Source organism: Sander lucioperca, chromosome 14 (assembly GCF_008315115.2).
Source record: "Sander lucioperca isolate FBNREF2018 chromosome 14, SLUC_FBN_1.2, whole genome shotgun sequence".
In the NCBI taxonomy this organism is placed as follows: Eukaryota; Metazoa; Chordata; class Actinopteri; order Perciformes; family Percidae; genus Sander; species Sander lucioperca.
In genome coordinates this window covers 14,862,218-14,879,577 of record NC_050186.1, presented here as the reverse complement: position 1 = coordinate 14,879,577, position 17,360 = coordinate 14,862,218, and the positions used below count along the sequence as shown (strand labels likewise).

The window sequence follows — 17,360 nt, the reverse complement described above, 5'->3', positions numbered from 1 at the left end:
CACAGGCTCAGCAGGCTGTTAGGGTTTTTTTTTCCTGCATTGTTTTTGTTGCCATAATCTCTAATATAAAATTTCAGCTGTGGCCCAGCAATTCTGTAACAGTCCACTGCAATCTAGATCAAAAGCTCCTTTCATAAGGCGAGAGCTAGCCCATACTAATCACATTCTGCCATATCAACCAGACGAGTACTATTTGCTATAAATAACACAAGCTGCTTGCTACTGTCAAATGCTGCACTTTCGTTTCCGCTTAACCCTTTATAAACACACACAAACACATGCGCACACAGACACAACAGGGTTACAACAATACCTGCTGGGCCTATGTTGAACACATGCACCCTTTAGCACCTTTTTACCTTTTGTCTATTATTTCATGTCTTTACACAACTCTACTGGCTGCTCATGGGCTTTGAACAACCCAATGAGGTAGACTAGACATAAAGTGGAATTGGTGTTTTTGTTTATCTGTGTGTTTTGCCCCCAAATGCTCCTTCCAGGCAGCGCTACCTGGAAGGCACTAGGATTAGGCACTGGTTATGGTTAGGGTTAGGTGCCTGGGAGGCGGCGGTCGCAGCGCTGCCTGGAAGGAGCAGTTGGGGGCAAAAAACACCATTGAGCGGTGTTTTTGAAGCAGAGACACATTTAAACTACTAATTTGTTCCCAGCACATTCTACTGGATAAACTGAAGTAGGCCAGTGAGTGCTTGTTGGCCACTGTGGAAGCTCTCAGTGACCTTTGGGAAACGCACACAGACATCTCAATCTCCGTCTGTCTCTTTCAGAGTTTATTTTCAATAACATGTCTCTCACTTTGACCACAGGACCACCTTTTGTTGAGCCCTTTGTACAGCTCCTTTTAGAGCTGGGCAATATATCGATATTATATCGATATCGTGATATGAGACTAGATATCGTCTTAGATTTAGGATATCGTAATATCGTAATATGGCATAAGTGTTGTCTTTTCCTGGTTTTACAGGCTGCATTACAGTAAAGTTGTCATTTTCTGAACTTACCAGACTGTTGTAACTGTTCTATTATTTGCCTTTACCCCACTTAGTCATTATATCCACATTACTGATGATTATTTATCAAAAATCTCATTGTGTAAATATTTTGTGAAAGCACCAATTGTCAACACTACAATATCGTTGCGGTATCGATATCGAGGTATTTGGTCAAAAATATCGTGATATTAGATTTTCTCCATATCGGCCAGCCCTAGCTCCTTTTGTATTTTATCAGTCAATACTTTTCTACATAAGCAGTTGAGCAAGTTCAGCTGTGTGTTTTGTGCATGATTTCGGGGGTCGGAGGAGAGCCGATCCTACACTTGACCATAGTCTCCATAGCAACAGCACTGACCCAGGAGGCACTTAAGTTACAGGGAGAAAGGTTGTGACAGGGAAGTGGTTTCCTGGCTCTGACTGGGAGAATAAAGTGGGAATCTGTGACTGGCCTGCTCTCTGGACTATTTCATTCAGTGTTGCACAGAGGAAGCCACATTGATCATTGTCAGGCTGCTGAGTCACATGTCCACCATTCACACATGCCCACACATTTTGAAATTTCTGAATAAATGCTGGTGGGTTTTTTTTAGGCTTTTAACAATTTCACGGTTATCAGGCCAAGCTGTTACTAGCAAACTGATTTGAGTAAATGTGCTGCTTAAATAAGTAGGCTAAGAAAGAAAATCTCAGCCAAGAGCTTAACATGTCTGTCTATTGCATGTCTTGAACTTTTTTAGTCGAAAAGTCAAATGCTCTTGATGGACTAAAGCTGGGTGAATGTAGGCAGTCATCATTCCGATAACATGTAGGTCAGTGGATAAGCCTATCTATGTTGAAAGCAGTGCGGGTCTCATTAGCGTGCTGCCTTCCAGATCAGCAAGACAGACAGACAGACAGACAGCCGAGCAGTGAAGCAGTTATCCAGCCCATTTCACTTTCTCTTTAGTCTATAAGAAAGTTTCCCTACAAGTAAAGTAAAAACATTTTCCTGGTACAAAAGAAAAGGGTACAGAAACCGTAACCAAAACTGGCATTAGGTAGGTAGGAGATTGATGTTTAACACTGGTGCTGTGCTTCACTCTACCAGCAGTTTATAGAAACATCTTAATAAACAGTGTGTTGTGCATTATGCACATGTTAACAGGTGTTATGCTTGGTTTAAAAACATAATCTTTCTATATACAGTGCTGCTCATAAGTATTCATACCCATGCTAAAGTTGACTAAAAAAAGGAATAAAAAAATCATCTTTTGGAAATTGATCTTAATGCCTTAATTAAAAAAATGAGGAAAAATCCGACCTTTTAAGGACACCAATTTGTTTTGTGAATGAATAATGTATTGTAAATAAATAAATGTTCTTCCTTAAAATACAGGGGCCATAATTATACATACCCTTATGTTAAATTCCCATAGAGGAAGGCAGATTTCTATTTTTAAAGGCCAGTTATTTCATGGATCCAGGATACTATGCATCCTGATAAAGTTCCCTTGGCCTTTGGAATTAAAATAGCCCCACATCATCACATACCCTTCACCATACCTAGAGATTGGCATGGTTTTATTTCAGTTAGCCTAATAGCTAACTGAGCTAATATCCATATCAGTGCAAATCAAACCAGCTATTAGGCTATTATTATCTGTTGATTTGTATGTTGGTTATGACAAATCTATGACCTAATTGGAGCAGCTGAACTTCCTTCTGTTTAATTTGGAGGACTGTAGTTCCAAATTGGCAAGTCTACTGTTTACCAGTTATCTTACTTGGCATGTTGATGACATTGTGCAGCATAGTTATAATAAGTTTGTTATTCTCAACAAAGCCCCCAAATTGCCCAAAAACCAACAATGTTTTAGCTCATCTCTCAATACTTTCTGACTTACCTGCCCAGTCTGTGGCTCTCAGCCCAAGCCCATTTGTTTCTGCTGAAGACATAAATCTTTAAAAACAATTAATTTATATATACTTTCATTTTTATTCCAAATAACTTCCTAAAACATATGGGCACTGTAGTTTTTAGCAAATATTACTCAAACAGGAGTAAATTGTGTATTTGTGTATGGATTATTACAAACTTGGTGCTCGAGTGAATTTTTACGGCCCCCAGTATGGTGTACTCAAAATAACTACAGTACTATTTTTTTAATAGTTTTAACAGTTGAGCTCTATGGCACACACTAATAACCTCTGATTTTGACAACCTCAGACAATCAGATTTTTGGTTTCTCAGACAATACTTGTTAGTAAGAACAATTCATTGTGAGTTTAGGTCTTTGCATAGGATTTGCTGACAATAAGAATAATATTATTTTTCACCAGACGTATCCTTTTAGTTACAAAACCTGGCAACCTATACGACAATACTACCAATACTGGTTCATGGCCAAATGCCTTTCCATCAGACATTTCCATCAGTCTCAGCTGCACTTTGTTTAGTGCTAATTGCAAATATATCATGATAAACTAAAATGCTTAAAAGTAATAAGTAAGCATGTTAGCATTGTCATTGTGAGCATGCTTATGTTAGCATTTAGCTCAAAGCAACCCTGCACCCAAGTACAGCCTCGCAGAGGTACCAGTGTGGCTTTAGACTTTCATATTTTCTGGTCATTTAACATTATTAGATCCCATTCGTGTGAGAGTAAATTCTTCTACCATCTTTATCATGTTTACCACATCTAGTCTCCTCTTTCTTGATTTGCTCTTGCTGCTTTATATATCTCTCTCCCACAACTTTTCTCATGACACGTTATCTGCTCTTGCTTCTTCTCTTGCATAACTCACAATAACCTACACCTACCCCCTTTCTCTGTTATCCTATATCACACTGCCTCTTCTCCCTTTTCTCCCTCTCCTCCCACTCTGAATAGCATGCGTCATCCATATGCTCAGTGCTTGTTACTCGAGGTGAATGGAGCCAAACCCTCTGTTATCCCCTCTGGTGATCGACCAGATTACTCAGAGTATTTATACATGGGCTGCCTGCTGCTATAGCAAAAAGTGTGTGGGAGGCTGACTGCCTCTAGGTTGTGCATACCTCATGTGAGTGTGGGCGTGTGCACACATGCACCCATTTTTTATTGAGTTGGAGTTAGAGGGGTGGCTGACCAGTCAACTTTGGACAAATTTAAAAGTTTCATTTGGAAACCTATTGAGTGTATATCTCTTTTGATCTTTTTTTTTTTTTAGTATCATGACTAATGTTGTGGCTGGCTATTAGGTCATATTTTGAGTAGCTCCAAAAATAGTCACACCTACTTTGCACTGTCCAGAAAAGGCATCTCTGCGCACACATGCAAAAACATGTACACTTGATAACAAAGACAATGGGTTGTATTCAGTCAACCAAATTTCAGAGAATATATTTGCTTGCATAGTTCCTTTTTAACTTTTAGCAACCACTAATACAAACATGTGGGCACACCCACACATAGTCTGCACTAACAGTGTAGGTCAAGGCTATCACAATTTTACAGCTCAGTTAGACAGTTAGGATACACAGTGAGTGAAGGGCTCAGATTATGTGCTGTTGTGGCGCTCAGATTAAGACAAGGGGAGGAAAAGTCACATTCTCCACATGCTCCGAGGAACAAAGCCTCTGTTGACCAGAACGCATTCCATAGTGTACTGTACTCGGTAAAAAGGCATCCGTGTTGACCTTGAGTTCTAAAAATGATACATTCTGTACATCCCTGTAGCAAGTTAAAGGACAGGTTTACAACTCCCCTCCCATCCATCCCTTAAACCCCCAACCAGCTGAAAAGAGTTTCTGGCTTTTATAGATGGCTTTATTTTGCGTTAGAGGGAGTTTTGGATAAAAGTAGTCAAGGATTTCCAAAATGATGACTGATACATGGCCTACTTCTTTTTGCATTTTTATCCTCGCCTTCGACCCAAATGAGGATACAGCGTACCCACGATAATGAACAGCTTCTTGTTTTGCCTTCCTATGAAAATTCTTCCCAGAAGACAAACAGTAATGGGAAGCTATTTACAACACGTCTGGCTTCACTGCGACTTTATTTCTTTTTAGTGCAACTTTTAAAATAGGAAGTACAACTCATAGGTCATATGTGTAATCAATTGTGTCAAGCACTTATTCACTGAATGGTGACTCTTTGTCAGCTGTAATCTATATGCAAATCTGAGAACACGTTGACAGCACAGTTCTTGTTGGAAATAATATGATTTTGTGTGCATGATGCAACCCACGGCTGTTTTGAAAGGTCCTTCTACAGAAGTGCCTCTCCACTGAAGAGCTGTTATACATCTACTGATACTGTTGGAAAGCGTTGGCTCACTGTGGTCTCCTTTTAGACCTGGGGGCTATTTCACAAAACCTAGATAGCAGATTAAGCCAGGATTTCCCAGTTATCCTGGATGACTTGAGCCTTGAATCGTATTATTAATCCTGGAGACTTTTCTGTTCACTCAGCAGTGGTTTTACCTTATTGTTATCAGACTGCATTTAAATAGGTAGGCCTACATATTGCTGTTCAGTTAAATACTGTTATTATTTTAACATAGTGACCATTATTTAAAAAAAAAAAATTCATTGGTGCTGTTATATTGCTGTATGAAGACTGCTGTTTATATTGTTGTTAGAGTTTGGTGAATATATTAGGCTATGGCAGTTGTTGAGATAATTAGAAAAGGCTGATACAGTTGCAAATGTGTTTTAAATGAAGTCAGTGATGAAGGGCAGTAGGCCTATATACAGTCCTATACACGTTTCTATAATGGTTCTAACAATGGCAGACTGGTCAGAGACCAATGCATCTTTTAAGATGATTTATTTCTTTTTCTACTTTTCAACAATAAAGGATCATGTACGTTACTCTTCCATGTGCATTTTATTTGCCATTCTTAGCACACAATGTGTGTTCTGTCCAGTGAACTGGGACTATAATTTGAGAGGATTGTACAATTACAAAAACCTATAAAAAATGTGTGCAATCCTCTTAAATTATAGTCTTAGTTCACTGTATAGTGTAGGCTACTGTTCATTCATGAAACAACAGGGAGAGGACACCCCAATGGTTTTGACCTTATATTTGCTGGGGGAAGAATAACTGATGAATACTCTCTTACAGTCATGTTTACAGTGTGCATTGAGTTTATCACTTAATTATCTTCATAGTTTCTAGATTTTAGAGTCCAATTTCTTCAGCGTCTTTCTTTTCTATGTGCATATATACAAGGAAGCAAAGCATATATGTGAAGAAGCTAACTCAGCCGCTATAATAAAAAATTGCGTGGCCTACCATAGCAAACGGACTGAATGATAGTCTAAAAATTTGCATTTACAAACCACTGCTCTTAACTGAAACCATTCTGCTCACTTTTAAGGCAAAATATACAACTGTTAATGTGTGCAAATGATTAGTCGTGGTTACATAATGTCTATTTTTAGGCTACTTACTGTACACATTCAGTCGGTCCGTGATTGTTTGCGACACTTTCTCTCGCTGTTTCACTACAGCGGCCGTGTTTCTTACAAATAATGTGTTTCACTTCAACAAACTTCCATAGGAAGCTGCAGCATCAGTAAATCTGTGATCAACTCGCGGTCTGTTAAAGGAACACGCCGACTTATTGGGACTTTAGCTTATTCACCGTAACCCCCAGAGTTAGACAAGTCCATACATACCCTTCTCAGCTCCCAGCGCTAGCTAAGCCTAGCACAGATCCTGGAGGTAACCGGTTCCAACTAGCCTACTGCTCCGAATAAGTGACAAAATAACACCAACATGTTCCTGTTTACATGTTGTGATTTGTATAGTCACAGGGTGTACAAATAACAAGGTCACTATGCTTTTACTATCTAGTAATTGTTGACTCTCTTACTCCAACTCTGAGCGAACTCCAGGCGAACTCTCTGCTCCTCACCACGGGGCTTCAGGTGCTGCTAGCAAATCCCTCCGCCCAAGTAGCAGAAGTAGCAGTGCTTCGCCTTTCTGAGAATATAGTATACAGTTTGTATACGGTTAGAAGATGGCTGTGTCTCATGTGACCTTGTTATTTGTACACACTGTGACTATACAAATCACAACATGTAAATAGGAACATGTTGGCATTATTTTGTCACTTATTGGGAGCAGTAGGCTAGATGGAGCCGGTTACCTCCAGGATCTGTGCTAGGCTTAGCTAGCGCTGGGGGCGTCAGACAGAGTTACAACACGCACGGAGATGAGAAGGGTATGTATGGACTTGTCTAACTCTGGGGGTTACGGTGAATAAGCTAAAGTCCCAATAAGTCGGCGTGTTCCTTTTAAGGAAAGCTGTAAACACGCATCTATCTGAATTACTTCAGCCTGGCTCGACCTAGTCACTCCTCCTCAGCCTGGCTTGGTTGTCGTAAAATGCACCAAGCCAGGATGCACAGATTAGACTAGGTCAAGCCTCGCTTTATCAGTTATCCTGGATTTATAAATTCTGCTTTTGTGAAACAACCCTCTGATTCCCCAAAAATTAGACCATTGAAATGTTTAATAAAACAGTAATGTTAAAGGCAAACTGTAAACCTTGGTATTATTCACTTAATTTTGCCCATTATGACAGTTTACTTAACTCCTCCATTGACAGCATACTAAACTCCTCCATTGTAAAGATTTAGGGGAGACACAGACTTCGGCAGGAACAAAGTTGATCATGGCCAGTAGCACAAGCCTCCTACAGTATTCCAGGAAATTTTAGTTTATTAGAAATCAACCACTTAAACACTGAAAGTAAACACAGAAAGTAGTCCCATAGAATGGTTTAAAAAGACTGGATAGTGTTTGTTGTAGGGAGGTCGTATGTAAAATGCTATAAATAAATGACAAATAGTCATAATAGACAAATATAAGAATAAGACACAGGTTGACAAATGGCAAAGTTTCCTTTTTTAAAGAAGGACCTGAGGTTTTTGGGGATGTGTTCACACCAAAGTAATGGCTGTTTGATCAGATCCCCTTTTCAAGTATTTGGGTCTGATGGTTACACTAGGTGACGTATAACATGTATCACTTTAACTCTCCATCCTGAAACTACCTTGTTGCTCTCTAATGGGTGGCTGTTCAGTTATTAAACAGAATAGAGAGTCAAGTTAACTGTAAAAAACGTGTTGCATGGCCACTTTATTGAAGAGAGTTTTATGCCTCCTTGTGGCTTTTTTTGTTGTTGTTGACTCTGCTGCCACATTCTGTTAAGGCCTGCTCATGCATTCGTTATCAGTAAAATTTTGGCATTTGTGATGTAATTTCTTCCTCATCAAAGCTTGAGTCATTATTCTCCACGTGTTTTTGGACACAGGCTGCTGACAATGATCTGCACTGTGGAAGCAATACAAAAAACAAGAATTAAGTCTGTCACATGGTCATGGTTCAGATGCACTGATCAGATATCAAAGTCAGTGTGTGCGTCACGCGTGTGTTACTTTTATACTGCACTAAAATCATTACATGTGTAACCTAAAAGGGATTAAAAAAAATCAGAATCTGCACACTCAAATCTGAAGTGTGAAAGTAGCTCTAGACACATGCGGACCACTCAACTCCTGATGCTCTACCCCCTTTACATATCTCTGTTTTCCCTCTCTAGTGCCTGAGGATGTCCAAGCGGAGCTTGTTTGTTCGCCTGGTGCCGTGCCGCTGCTTGCGGGGTGAGGAGGAGGCGGTAACATCGCTGGACTACTCCCACTGCAGCCTGGAGACTGTTCCTAAGGAGATCTTTAGCTTTGAGAAGACCCTGCAGGAACTCTACCTCGATGCCAACCAGATCGAGGAGCTGCCTAAAGTAAGGCACACACACTGATGTATAGAAGCTTTATGTTTCCGTATGTACGCCATCTACAACTTCTAAAACCTTTGAACTACATGATATCATTACTTATGAGGCCACTAAATATTGACTTGCTGTATGTCTAACTAGTTTATCGCTTATGAAAAGCTTGCATTGTGCACTGTTGACGACATTCATATTCATTAAGACAGAAAAGCCTTTGAATGACGCAGTTGAACTTTTGAGACAATCGGGACATTTAAACATCTACTATTCTGTGTTTTCTTCTTCAACCATGTGCTTTTTGATAATAAAAACGGTGTTATCTCTTCTCTCTCTCCACCAGCAACTGTTTAACTGCCAGTTACTCCACCGACTGAGCATGCCAGATAATGACCTAACAGTGTTGCCAACAGCGATCGCGAACCTCATCAATCTCAGGGAGCTTGATGTCAGCAAAAACAGTAAGCAAAATGACCACAAATTTTACTGTATGTCTTTAGTTTAGAAGTATTTTTGACTGGCATGTTAAATGAGCCATGGAAAACTGCAGCATTAGATCAAGTTGCTAAAACCTGATAACTGACCACAGCCACTGGCTCAGTGTCCTGTAAAGTTCAAATGCTAAGTGTCCTAGTTGTCCTTGTGTTGTCGTGACTGCAACTGACATCAGTCAGTGAAAGAATGAAAAAAAAAAATGACATTGCCATGAAAGAGTTGCATGAATGATACCATGTTTAGATTGCGTCAAAGATATTCTGATATGAAATGCCACTGTTGGTTTATTTTACCACGTTACCTCACAAGAATGCGTAACTTAAAACCCCTTAGCACCTAAGGGGTTTTAAGTTACGCATCAACTTCCTTTATCAATCACCTAAGGCTTAGGTGCTTGATAAAGGAGTTGGACAAGCCAAGGCCTGCTATATATTACGCTTGTCTTCATAGCGCAGAGTAGCAGTGACAAAACAAAGCTAGATGGAGCGCCTTAGAGCTGGTTCTCACACAAACTGTGAAAGTATCTGTACAAGGCGCTCAACTCAAAGTGTCTTTTCAGTGGTTTCATAGAGTAGGAAGTATCACACATTTGTCAAAGTGCGACATTTACCTCTTTGAAGATAAACATTCACACTGTTGATTATGAGGGAGAGCTTTGTACTTGAAGTCCTTTCAATGTTGCCTGTTTGATAAAAAACGTTGCGCTGTCAATGTCCTAGTATGAGTATTTAGAACAAGAAACAGCTGCAAACTAAACAATCCGAAGGCTTGACAGTTCTGTATTTAAGCCCAGCTGCACGTAGAATCATTCAGGTGACTGTGCTATTTTAGAAATGTCAGTATTTTCATAACATCCTGTTGCATATTCATCACAGACGGTTTTGCTTCAAACATGTTGTCAGTATTTTAGCATTAACATCACTGTCACTGTAACCATGTTAAGCGCTGTGAGCTGAAAGAAAGTGGTAACACTGCAGGTTACTGCATAAGATGGTTGATCATCATCATCACTATATAACCTTGAAGCTAAGCAGAGCAGAAAAGGAGTATGCATGCTCAGCAAAACCCTTCAGTGGATAGAGCAAGGTTAAAAAGGTAGTTCTCATATAAATGAATGAGTGCAGAGACAGCCTAGATTAAACACATGTTGAAGGATGTGGTGGTGGTGTCATGAACCAGAGCTACATGTGCCGTGTTGACATTAAACGTAGCTTATCCTTCTTCACCAAGCACTCTGTGCTAAGTGTTTTGGACACAAAACAAAGTGGGTTGAAATAAACCTTTAGACTTGGTCACGTTCCCTTTTTCACAGTTCAACACATTGTGGATGTTTCATGAGACCTTGCAGACTATCGCTCACTGGTCTTTTTTTTTTCTTCTTCCTTTCCTGCGCTTTCATTATGTCACCTCGAGCGCTCGTCTCTGTGGTTGTTTAGAGAGGAAAGGTGCAGAGCCACTTCTAATGTATCTTGAGCACCTACAGTTCAGGCACAGAGCCTTCCTGCTTGTACTCACAATCCACAGAGTGCTCAATGTCCACCTGTGTTTAACGTTCACAAAGCTTCTCCTACTAAACACGAGCCGCATCATCGATCATCTTTTTGGTTTTTACAGGGATCATTTGTTTTGTGTCAGTGGTTATAAAACGGTTGAGATACAACATGCAGATGTTGAATTGATGGTTGTCGTACCCTAAAACCTCCTGATGATATTTATTGATTGTGCTATTTATCTCTAGGTATCCAGGAGTTTCCGGAAAACATCAAGAATTGCAAAGTCCTAGCTATTGTAGAAGCCAGTGTGAATCCCATTTCCAAGTGAGTACTGCCCACCCTCGTATAATAGCTTTTCACCATTGATTAACTCCATTTTGGTTTAATGTTGTTAACTATTCTGGCATTGCAGCAGCTGTGTCTGAGTGATATGATTCATGTTCCTGTATGTGTTTTCAGGCTCCCAGATGGTTTCACCCAGCTCCTGAGTCTGACGCAGCTCTACCTGAATGATGCCTTCCTGGAGTTCTTACCAGCCAGCTTCGGCAGGTCAGTGTGTTCTCCGGATTAGATCAGGATGAAATGGTTTCTGAACGGTACAAACATTACACTCAGGCTGCTGATTGTGGTATTAAGTGTATGTTTTTGTGTATGAAATGACGATGTGAAAGGGGATGCTCGTATTGAAGAACCTACAGAGAATTGTTTAGCTGTCCGTTGTGCAACTTTACTGTTTTGGGTTACTCTTACCGCTCTCCTAACGTCGTTTTCGGCCACAGCAGGCATCTGCTTTCTGCGAAAAAGCTGGAAAAACCCACAGTACACACTACCTGCTTAGGTAGACAGTAAAGGCAGATTGTAAAGTTAGTGACTAGCGGGTGAACTTGGTGGAGCATTTAGCAGCTAAATAACCAGATATTTTCCAAAACTTTGTCACGTAGCTGCACACTATAGCAGGTTTATTAGAAGATAAGACAGCGGAGGCAATTGTGGCTGTTGCCGTGGCTTAAAAATCTATTCCACATAATACTGCTGTGAGGTAGAATGTGATGAAGGTGTCTAGTAGGTGTCTAAGTGCTGGAGAATATTTGTTAAAATTAAGTATGACAATAATGGTGCAAACTAACAGTCAGTTACAATAGATATTAAAATATTTGCAAACTCATTAGGGAAATGAAGGTAACTACAGTATGAAGATCAGATCTTAAAGTGCTCATATTATGCTTTTTTGCTTTTTCCCTTTCCTTTATTGTGTTATATATCTTTTTTTGTGCATGTTATAGGTTTACAAAGTAAAAAAAGTCCAAAGTCCACCCCAAAGGGACTTACCATCTCCAACAGAAAACACTGTTCACAAACTGCTCCAAACAGCTCTATTGTAGTCCAGCCTTTACTTCAGAGACAAACGTGGTCACTTTGTAACACACGTTGTAATGCTCACCTAGCTGCTAGCGTAGCACACCCTCACACTCTGCTTCTGACTGGCTAGTAGTCCTTACCTAGCTACTGCGCATGTGCGACTCCCAACAAAGATGTCTCACTCTGTAGCTAAAACAGAGAGCTCAACACACAGGGTGAAAAGAGGAGCTGCAGCAATGTGCAGTACAACAAAAATATGGTGTTTTTTGAAAATTAAACCGGGTAAACCTATTCTGATATAACCTCTAAATACAATTATGAACCTGAAAATGAGCACTTTAAGGCAGTGTCATTTAAATATCAAGGGTTGTTGTTAGTACTTAACGATTATGACATTGGCTTTCTACTTGTTTGCAGGTTAACTAAACTACAGATCTTGGAGCTGAGGGAAAACCAGTTAAAGATGTTGCCAAAGTAAGTGGTTTTCTACTTCATGTTTTCCAAACATTAAATATACCATGTTCATTTTATTTACAAATTAAAGATGCATTGTAAGAGAATGTCAAGAGGTTTTACCATTAGTTCCCCACAGTCTTCTTCCTCTCACAACCACTGCAATGCCTCTGCTGTGTCCTCTATCCTCTTTTTTTTTTTTTTTTTCCCCCCACTGTAGATTCACTCCCCATACCTCTCTAACTGTAGCATTAATTTCCACGGTGTTACATAAGAGCCCCCTTTGCTTGGCTGCTTGCTGTGGCAGGTTTTATAATCCTCTACTGAGACAGTGTTAAGGTTTATTTCACCATTTGAGAAGGTTACAGTGCTGCTGTGAGACTAAACGTCCCACGAATATTTGTGAAAGCTCTAGAGGATTCTGGGGGGAAGTTACTTTCTCTTTCTGTCTTCTCTCATGCTTCACTTGCCGTATCATTCCATTTTATGTCCTTCCCATTTTCTCAGCAAAGCTGTATTTCCCTATTTGCCTTTTCTATCCTTTCCTCCCTCTGGCTGAGTGTCTTTTCTTATCTCCCTCACTTTCCTCTTTCTTCACTAACTGACAGGCCAGTCGGTGTATAAAGTGCAGTGCTGCCGCTCAGAGCGGATCCTCTCTTCTCGCTGTGTTTATGTGACAGTGGCCAGACCTGTTAAAGGCTGGAGCCCTGACAAAGAAAAGGACTAATGATCGGGAACGTTGCCAGAGCAACACACAAGCATTTCAGAGATGTAAACAAATGTGTGCGTGCACAAAAGGGGGCGCAGTAGAAGTCTTTTCAGGGCTTCCACATAGAAAGTGCAGCCTCTTTTCTCTTAGTGCAGACACACACCAAGCATATGCATAAACCAAATGTTTCTCTGTATTTTTAAGAAGGATGCTGTGTTCCTCACAACTTGGGGTCATAAGCCATAGTGTGTGTATGTGGGGTTTTTTTTTATCACCGGTGAACTCACTTTCTAGATGAGCCAGCACAGCTCATTCTTACCCTTTCAGCTCACATGGGGGTCTCTGGTGTTCTTGCCAACTTTGAGGTAAGAATGTCACAAAGCTGGCTAATGCTCAAGTACATCAACATGATTAACATTTTCAGTTGTGCAGCATGTACTAAAATAAAAATCACCTAATGGTTTAAATCATATTCATGATTTGTGCCGTATGTCTTACATTCTCATTTTATGAGAAGCCCCTAAAAACAACACTACACAGTACTGTTGGTGGACCTCTGCTTTCCATTCCTGTGCTGAATCTCACTCATGTTTTAAGAAAACACAGTTCATCCCTGCTGGGAAAGGATCATCACAACTGTTCCCAAACAGAACTTGGTGCAGCTCCATTTCATCTCCACTCATGGTGTCTTGCTTTTGTTTCGTATGTAGAATCGTTTTGTTGAACTTGTGATTCACTTTTAAGAAAATCATTCTAGCCCTTATCTGGCCTAAAGTTGATTTGTTTATCCCAATTCTTCTTCATGCCAGAATTATACAATTTAAACTCTTGACCCCAGTGTGTTTTATAAATAGTTCAGAGGAATTGCCTTCAATCAAGAACACAAACGATACAAATGTGTATTTTACTTTACTCTCATTTTTGAGACTTTGACATTGTTTGTCTGTCTGACGTCAGTTTAAACTAAGTTGTGTATGTTCTGTGATAGCTACTATTTGCTGCTGCCTTTTAGGGTTAAATGCCCTCAAAGGCATCTTGTCAGTAGCTTTTGAGGAATGGAAAGAGTGATATCTGTTTTGCTGCTAAAAATGTGAAATAACCCTTTATATTAAATGTCACGTCCACTGTGTCGGTCACTGGTAATAAGCTAAATACAGTAAATATTGTAAGCAGTTGTAGTCCTGGTTTTTATCTGCTTGTTTACAGTGTAGCAGAGAATGTAAGAGTGTGACCTGAATGTGGAGAGAAAACTCTGCAGGCGAGGCTTAGGGCTAGCATACGTCACATTTTCCATTATTTAAAGCATATTTCTGTCACGCCTGAGCTGTAAAAGGTATTTATTTTCTCATAAAATTATTCAGTGAAAGAAGCAAAGGCAGAGCATGTATGCTTTCCAAAACATAACATGAAAATTGACATTTAATTTTTTTTTCTTTTGGCTTCCTTTTTCAAGCACATGACCCACATTGCTTATAATCCTGGCTGATTTTCCCGTTGATGTTAAAATCTCCCTTCCTGTCTGTCCTGTGTGTCTACAGAAGCATGCAGAAGCTCACACAGTTGGAGAGGTTGGACCTGGGGAGTAATGAGTTCACTGAAGTGGTGAGTATCCGTCAGTCGGCCTGTTGATGCCCAGGGCTTTCTACCTTTTCTTGTAGTGAGCTTCCTTAATCTCTTCCCTTCTCATTCCTTTATTTAAATGGAAGCGCTGTTTTTTTATGTGCTCATTTGTTTTCACTGGAAGATAGCATGAATTAATACATGACAATCTGAGTAGAATAAATAACCGGTCTTATGATTACATTTTTTTAGCTTGTTTATGAGTTAAGCTCTTCATCCTGACACACACACACACACACACACACACACACACACACACTCATACACACACTCGTACACACACATCTCTATCACTTAACCTCCTTTCTCCTCTTTACATCCACAGCCTGAGGTGTTGGAGCAGCTGACTGGAATCAAGGAGCTGTGGATAGATGGGAACAGACTGACGTTTTTACCTGGGGTATAATTTACAGTCAATCCTATACACACTTTCAAAGGCTGCTGCACCCCAAAACAACACCTTCAGATTATTCCCCTTGATTTTCAATCTATGTGTCCGCCCAAATCTTCATCAAAATGAACTATAGTCAGTTTGCATCAGACTTTAAGCCCTCTGAAAACCTGCAGCGAAGGAGCTGCCGTTTAGAAAAGACTCTCTTGCTGGGTGAACACAATTAGACAGTTTTACAGAAAACAATACAGCCTTTTGGGTTTGCAGATGTCCCAATAATAATTACAAACATCTGCAGCTGTGAATTCATTATTTTCCTTGAACGTAATTAATTTATGATGTTTTGATAGTCGGAATGTGCTACATGAGATTCATTTTTCATCCAAATGACCAGCTTGTTTGTAACTGGGTCATAATTAAAGCATTATTTCTTCTGCCAGCATTTCAACAGCATCAGCTGTAATCACAGTCAGGTCTTTTAAAGGCAGTGATGCCTGTCGGGAATATAAACCAAAACTAAATACAGCAACTGTTTTCCTTTTTTAAAAATGTAATAATTTGACTAACTTTGGGATGTCTGGGATGTTCCGTTCTTAAATTACTTTACGTTACTGCTGAGGATGCTTTAGGGATTGTTTTAATCCACTGCTTCTGTATTCAACCAGCACAACTGTCTAATCCTTGGGTAATGACGATTCAGTGTGAATACTGTGTGTTTATTGTGTCTCCCTTTTTATGTATCCAGATGCTTGGGATGCTAAAACAGCTGGTATACCTGGATGTGTCCAAGAACAATCTGGAGATGGTAGACGAGCAAATCTGTGGCTGTGAGAATCTGCAGGACCTTCTGCTCTCCAACAATGCCCTCACACAGCTGCCAGGCTCCATCGGTAAAGATTACAGCGCATGCAGATGTTTTATTTGAAGAAAATCCATTATTAAAGTGCCCATATTATGAAAAAATCACTTTTTCTGGGATTTGGGGTGTTATGTTGTGTCTCTGGTGCTTCCACACACATACAAACTTTGAAAAAAATCCACCCATGCTGTTTAGAGTGAGATACGGTTTCTGAATGTGTCCTGCCTTCAGTCTCTGGGTGAGCTGTTCAAAATCGGCACGGCTTGTGACGTCACAAGCCGAAACGAGCAGGCTAACTGCAACCATTAGCTCGTAGCATTAGCATGCTAACGCTATGGCTAACGCTAGCATGCTAACGCTATGGCTAACGCTAGCATGCTACCTCGTTCTCAATAGCAAAGCACTGCTACAACACACACAAGTTCACCATAATCTACAAAAGAACTACTTACATGTGCGCCCTCATTTAGAAGTCTCCCAGCTAATCCTGCCTTGTAACTGACCAAAGTTGTAGAAACGGCCTTTCTTTTACTGTCTATGGAGCTAGCTAGCTGACATGATCTACATCTGAGCTACTGGGCATGTGCAGTGCAATCAAAGATAGTACAGAAGAAGAAGAAGAAAAGAGGTCTCACTCTGTAGCTAAAACAGAGACCAGCTGAAAAGAGGATCTGCAGCAGTGAGAGAGAGCACTGCAGTACAAGACAAATATGGTGTTTTTTGAAAATTAAACCATGTAAACCTCTTCTGGTACAACCTTAAAATACAATTATGAACCTGAAAATGAGCATAATATGGCTGCTTTAAACACCTCAAATCTATTTTAGCTATCGCCAATGTATTTCTCATTCCTGGAGCCATTCCGGTGTTGTTTTGTACGTATTTATAACGTAACATTTTTATAACGCTAAACATGCACCAACTTTCAAAAATTATACTGCAAGACATCACCGAAGAGGATGAAATTACTGTTTCCCCAGTTACAGTATAGGCATAGGTGTCCACAGTGCAGTAGTGCCACAAGATGTTGAGTTAAATATATAAGTATAGTTATTAAACACATGGAAATATGTATATCGTTACATCTCATAACACAGTCTTCCTTCGCCGGTACCGTGGAGTAATTTTTTTTCATGTTTAGTTTTTGCTTTCATAGATGAATGGACATTGGGAATGAGTACTGATTATAGTATTGACGACGGAA

The 17,360-nt window shown here is 40.0% G+C and overlaps 1 protein-coding gene across 5 annotated transcripts in view; it reads left to right on the top strand.

The window, feature by feature from the left end:
* erbin (erbb2 interacting protein) overlaps positions 1-17,360 on the top strand; it is a 52,253-nt gene that overhangs the window by 18,097 nt on the left and 16,796 nt on the right. For all 5 annotated transcript variants that reach the window (XM_031317536.2, XM_031317535.2, XM_031317534.2 and 2 more), the window contains 8 exons: positions 8,595-8,789; positions 9,121-9,238; positions 11,011-11,089; positions 11,225-11,314; positions 12,542-12,598; positions 14,825-14,888; positions 15,232-15,306; positions 16,043-16,187. In XM_031317536.2, the coding sequence (XP_031173396.1) occupies positions 8,604-8,789; positions 9,121-9,238; positions 11,011-11,089; positions 11,225-11,314; positions 12,542-12,598; positions 14,825-14,888; positions 15,232-15,306; positions 16,043-16,187 (814 nt within the window). In that variant the 5' untranslated portion in view covers positions 8,595-8,603. The remainder of the gene's footprint in view (positions 1-8,594; positions 8,790-9,120; positions 9,239-11,010; positions 11,090-11,224; positions 11,315-12,541; positions 12,599-14,824; positions 14,889-15,231; positions 15,307-16,042; positions 16,188-17,360) is intronic.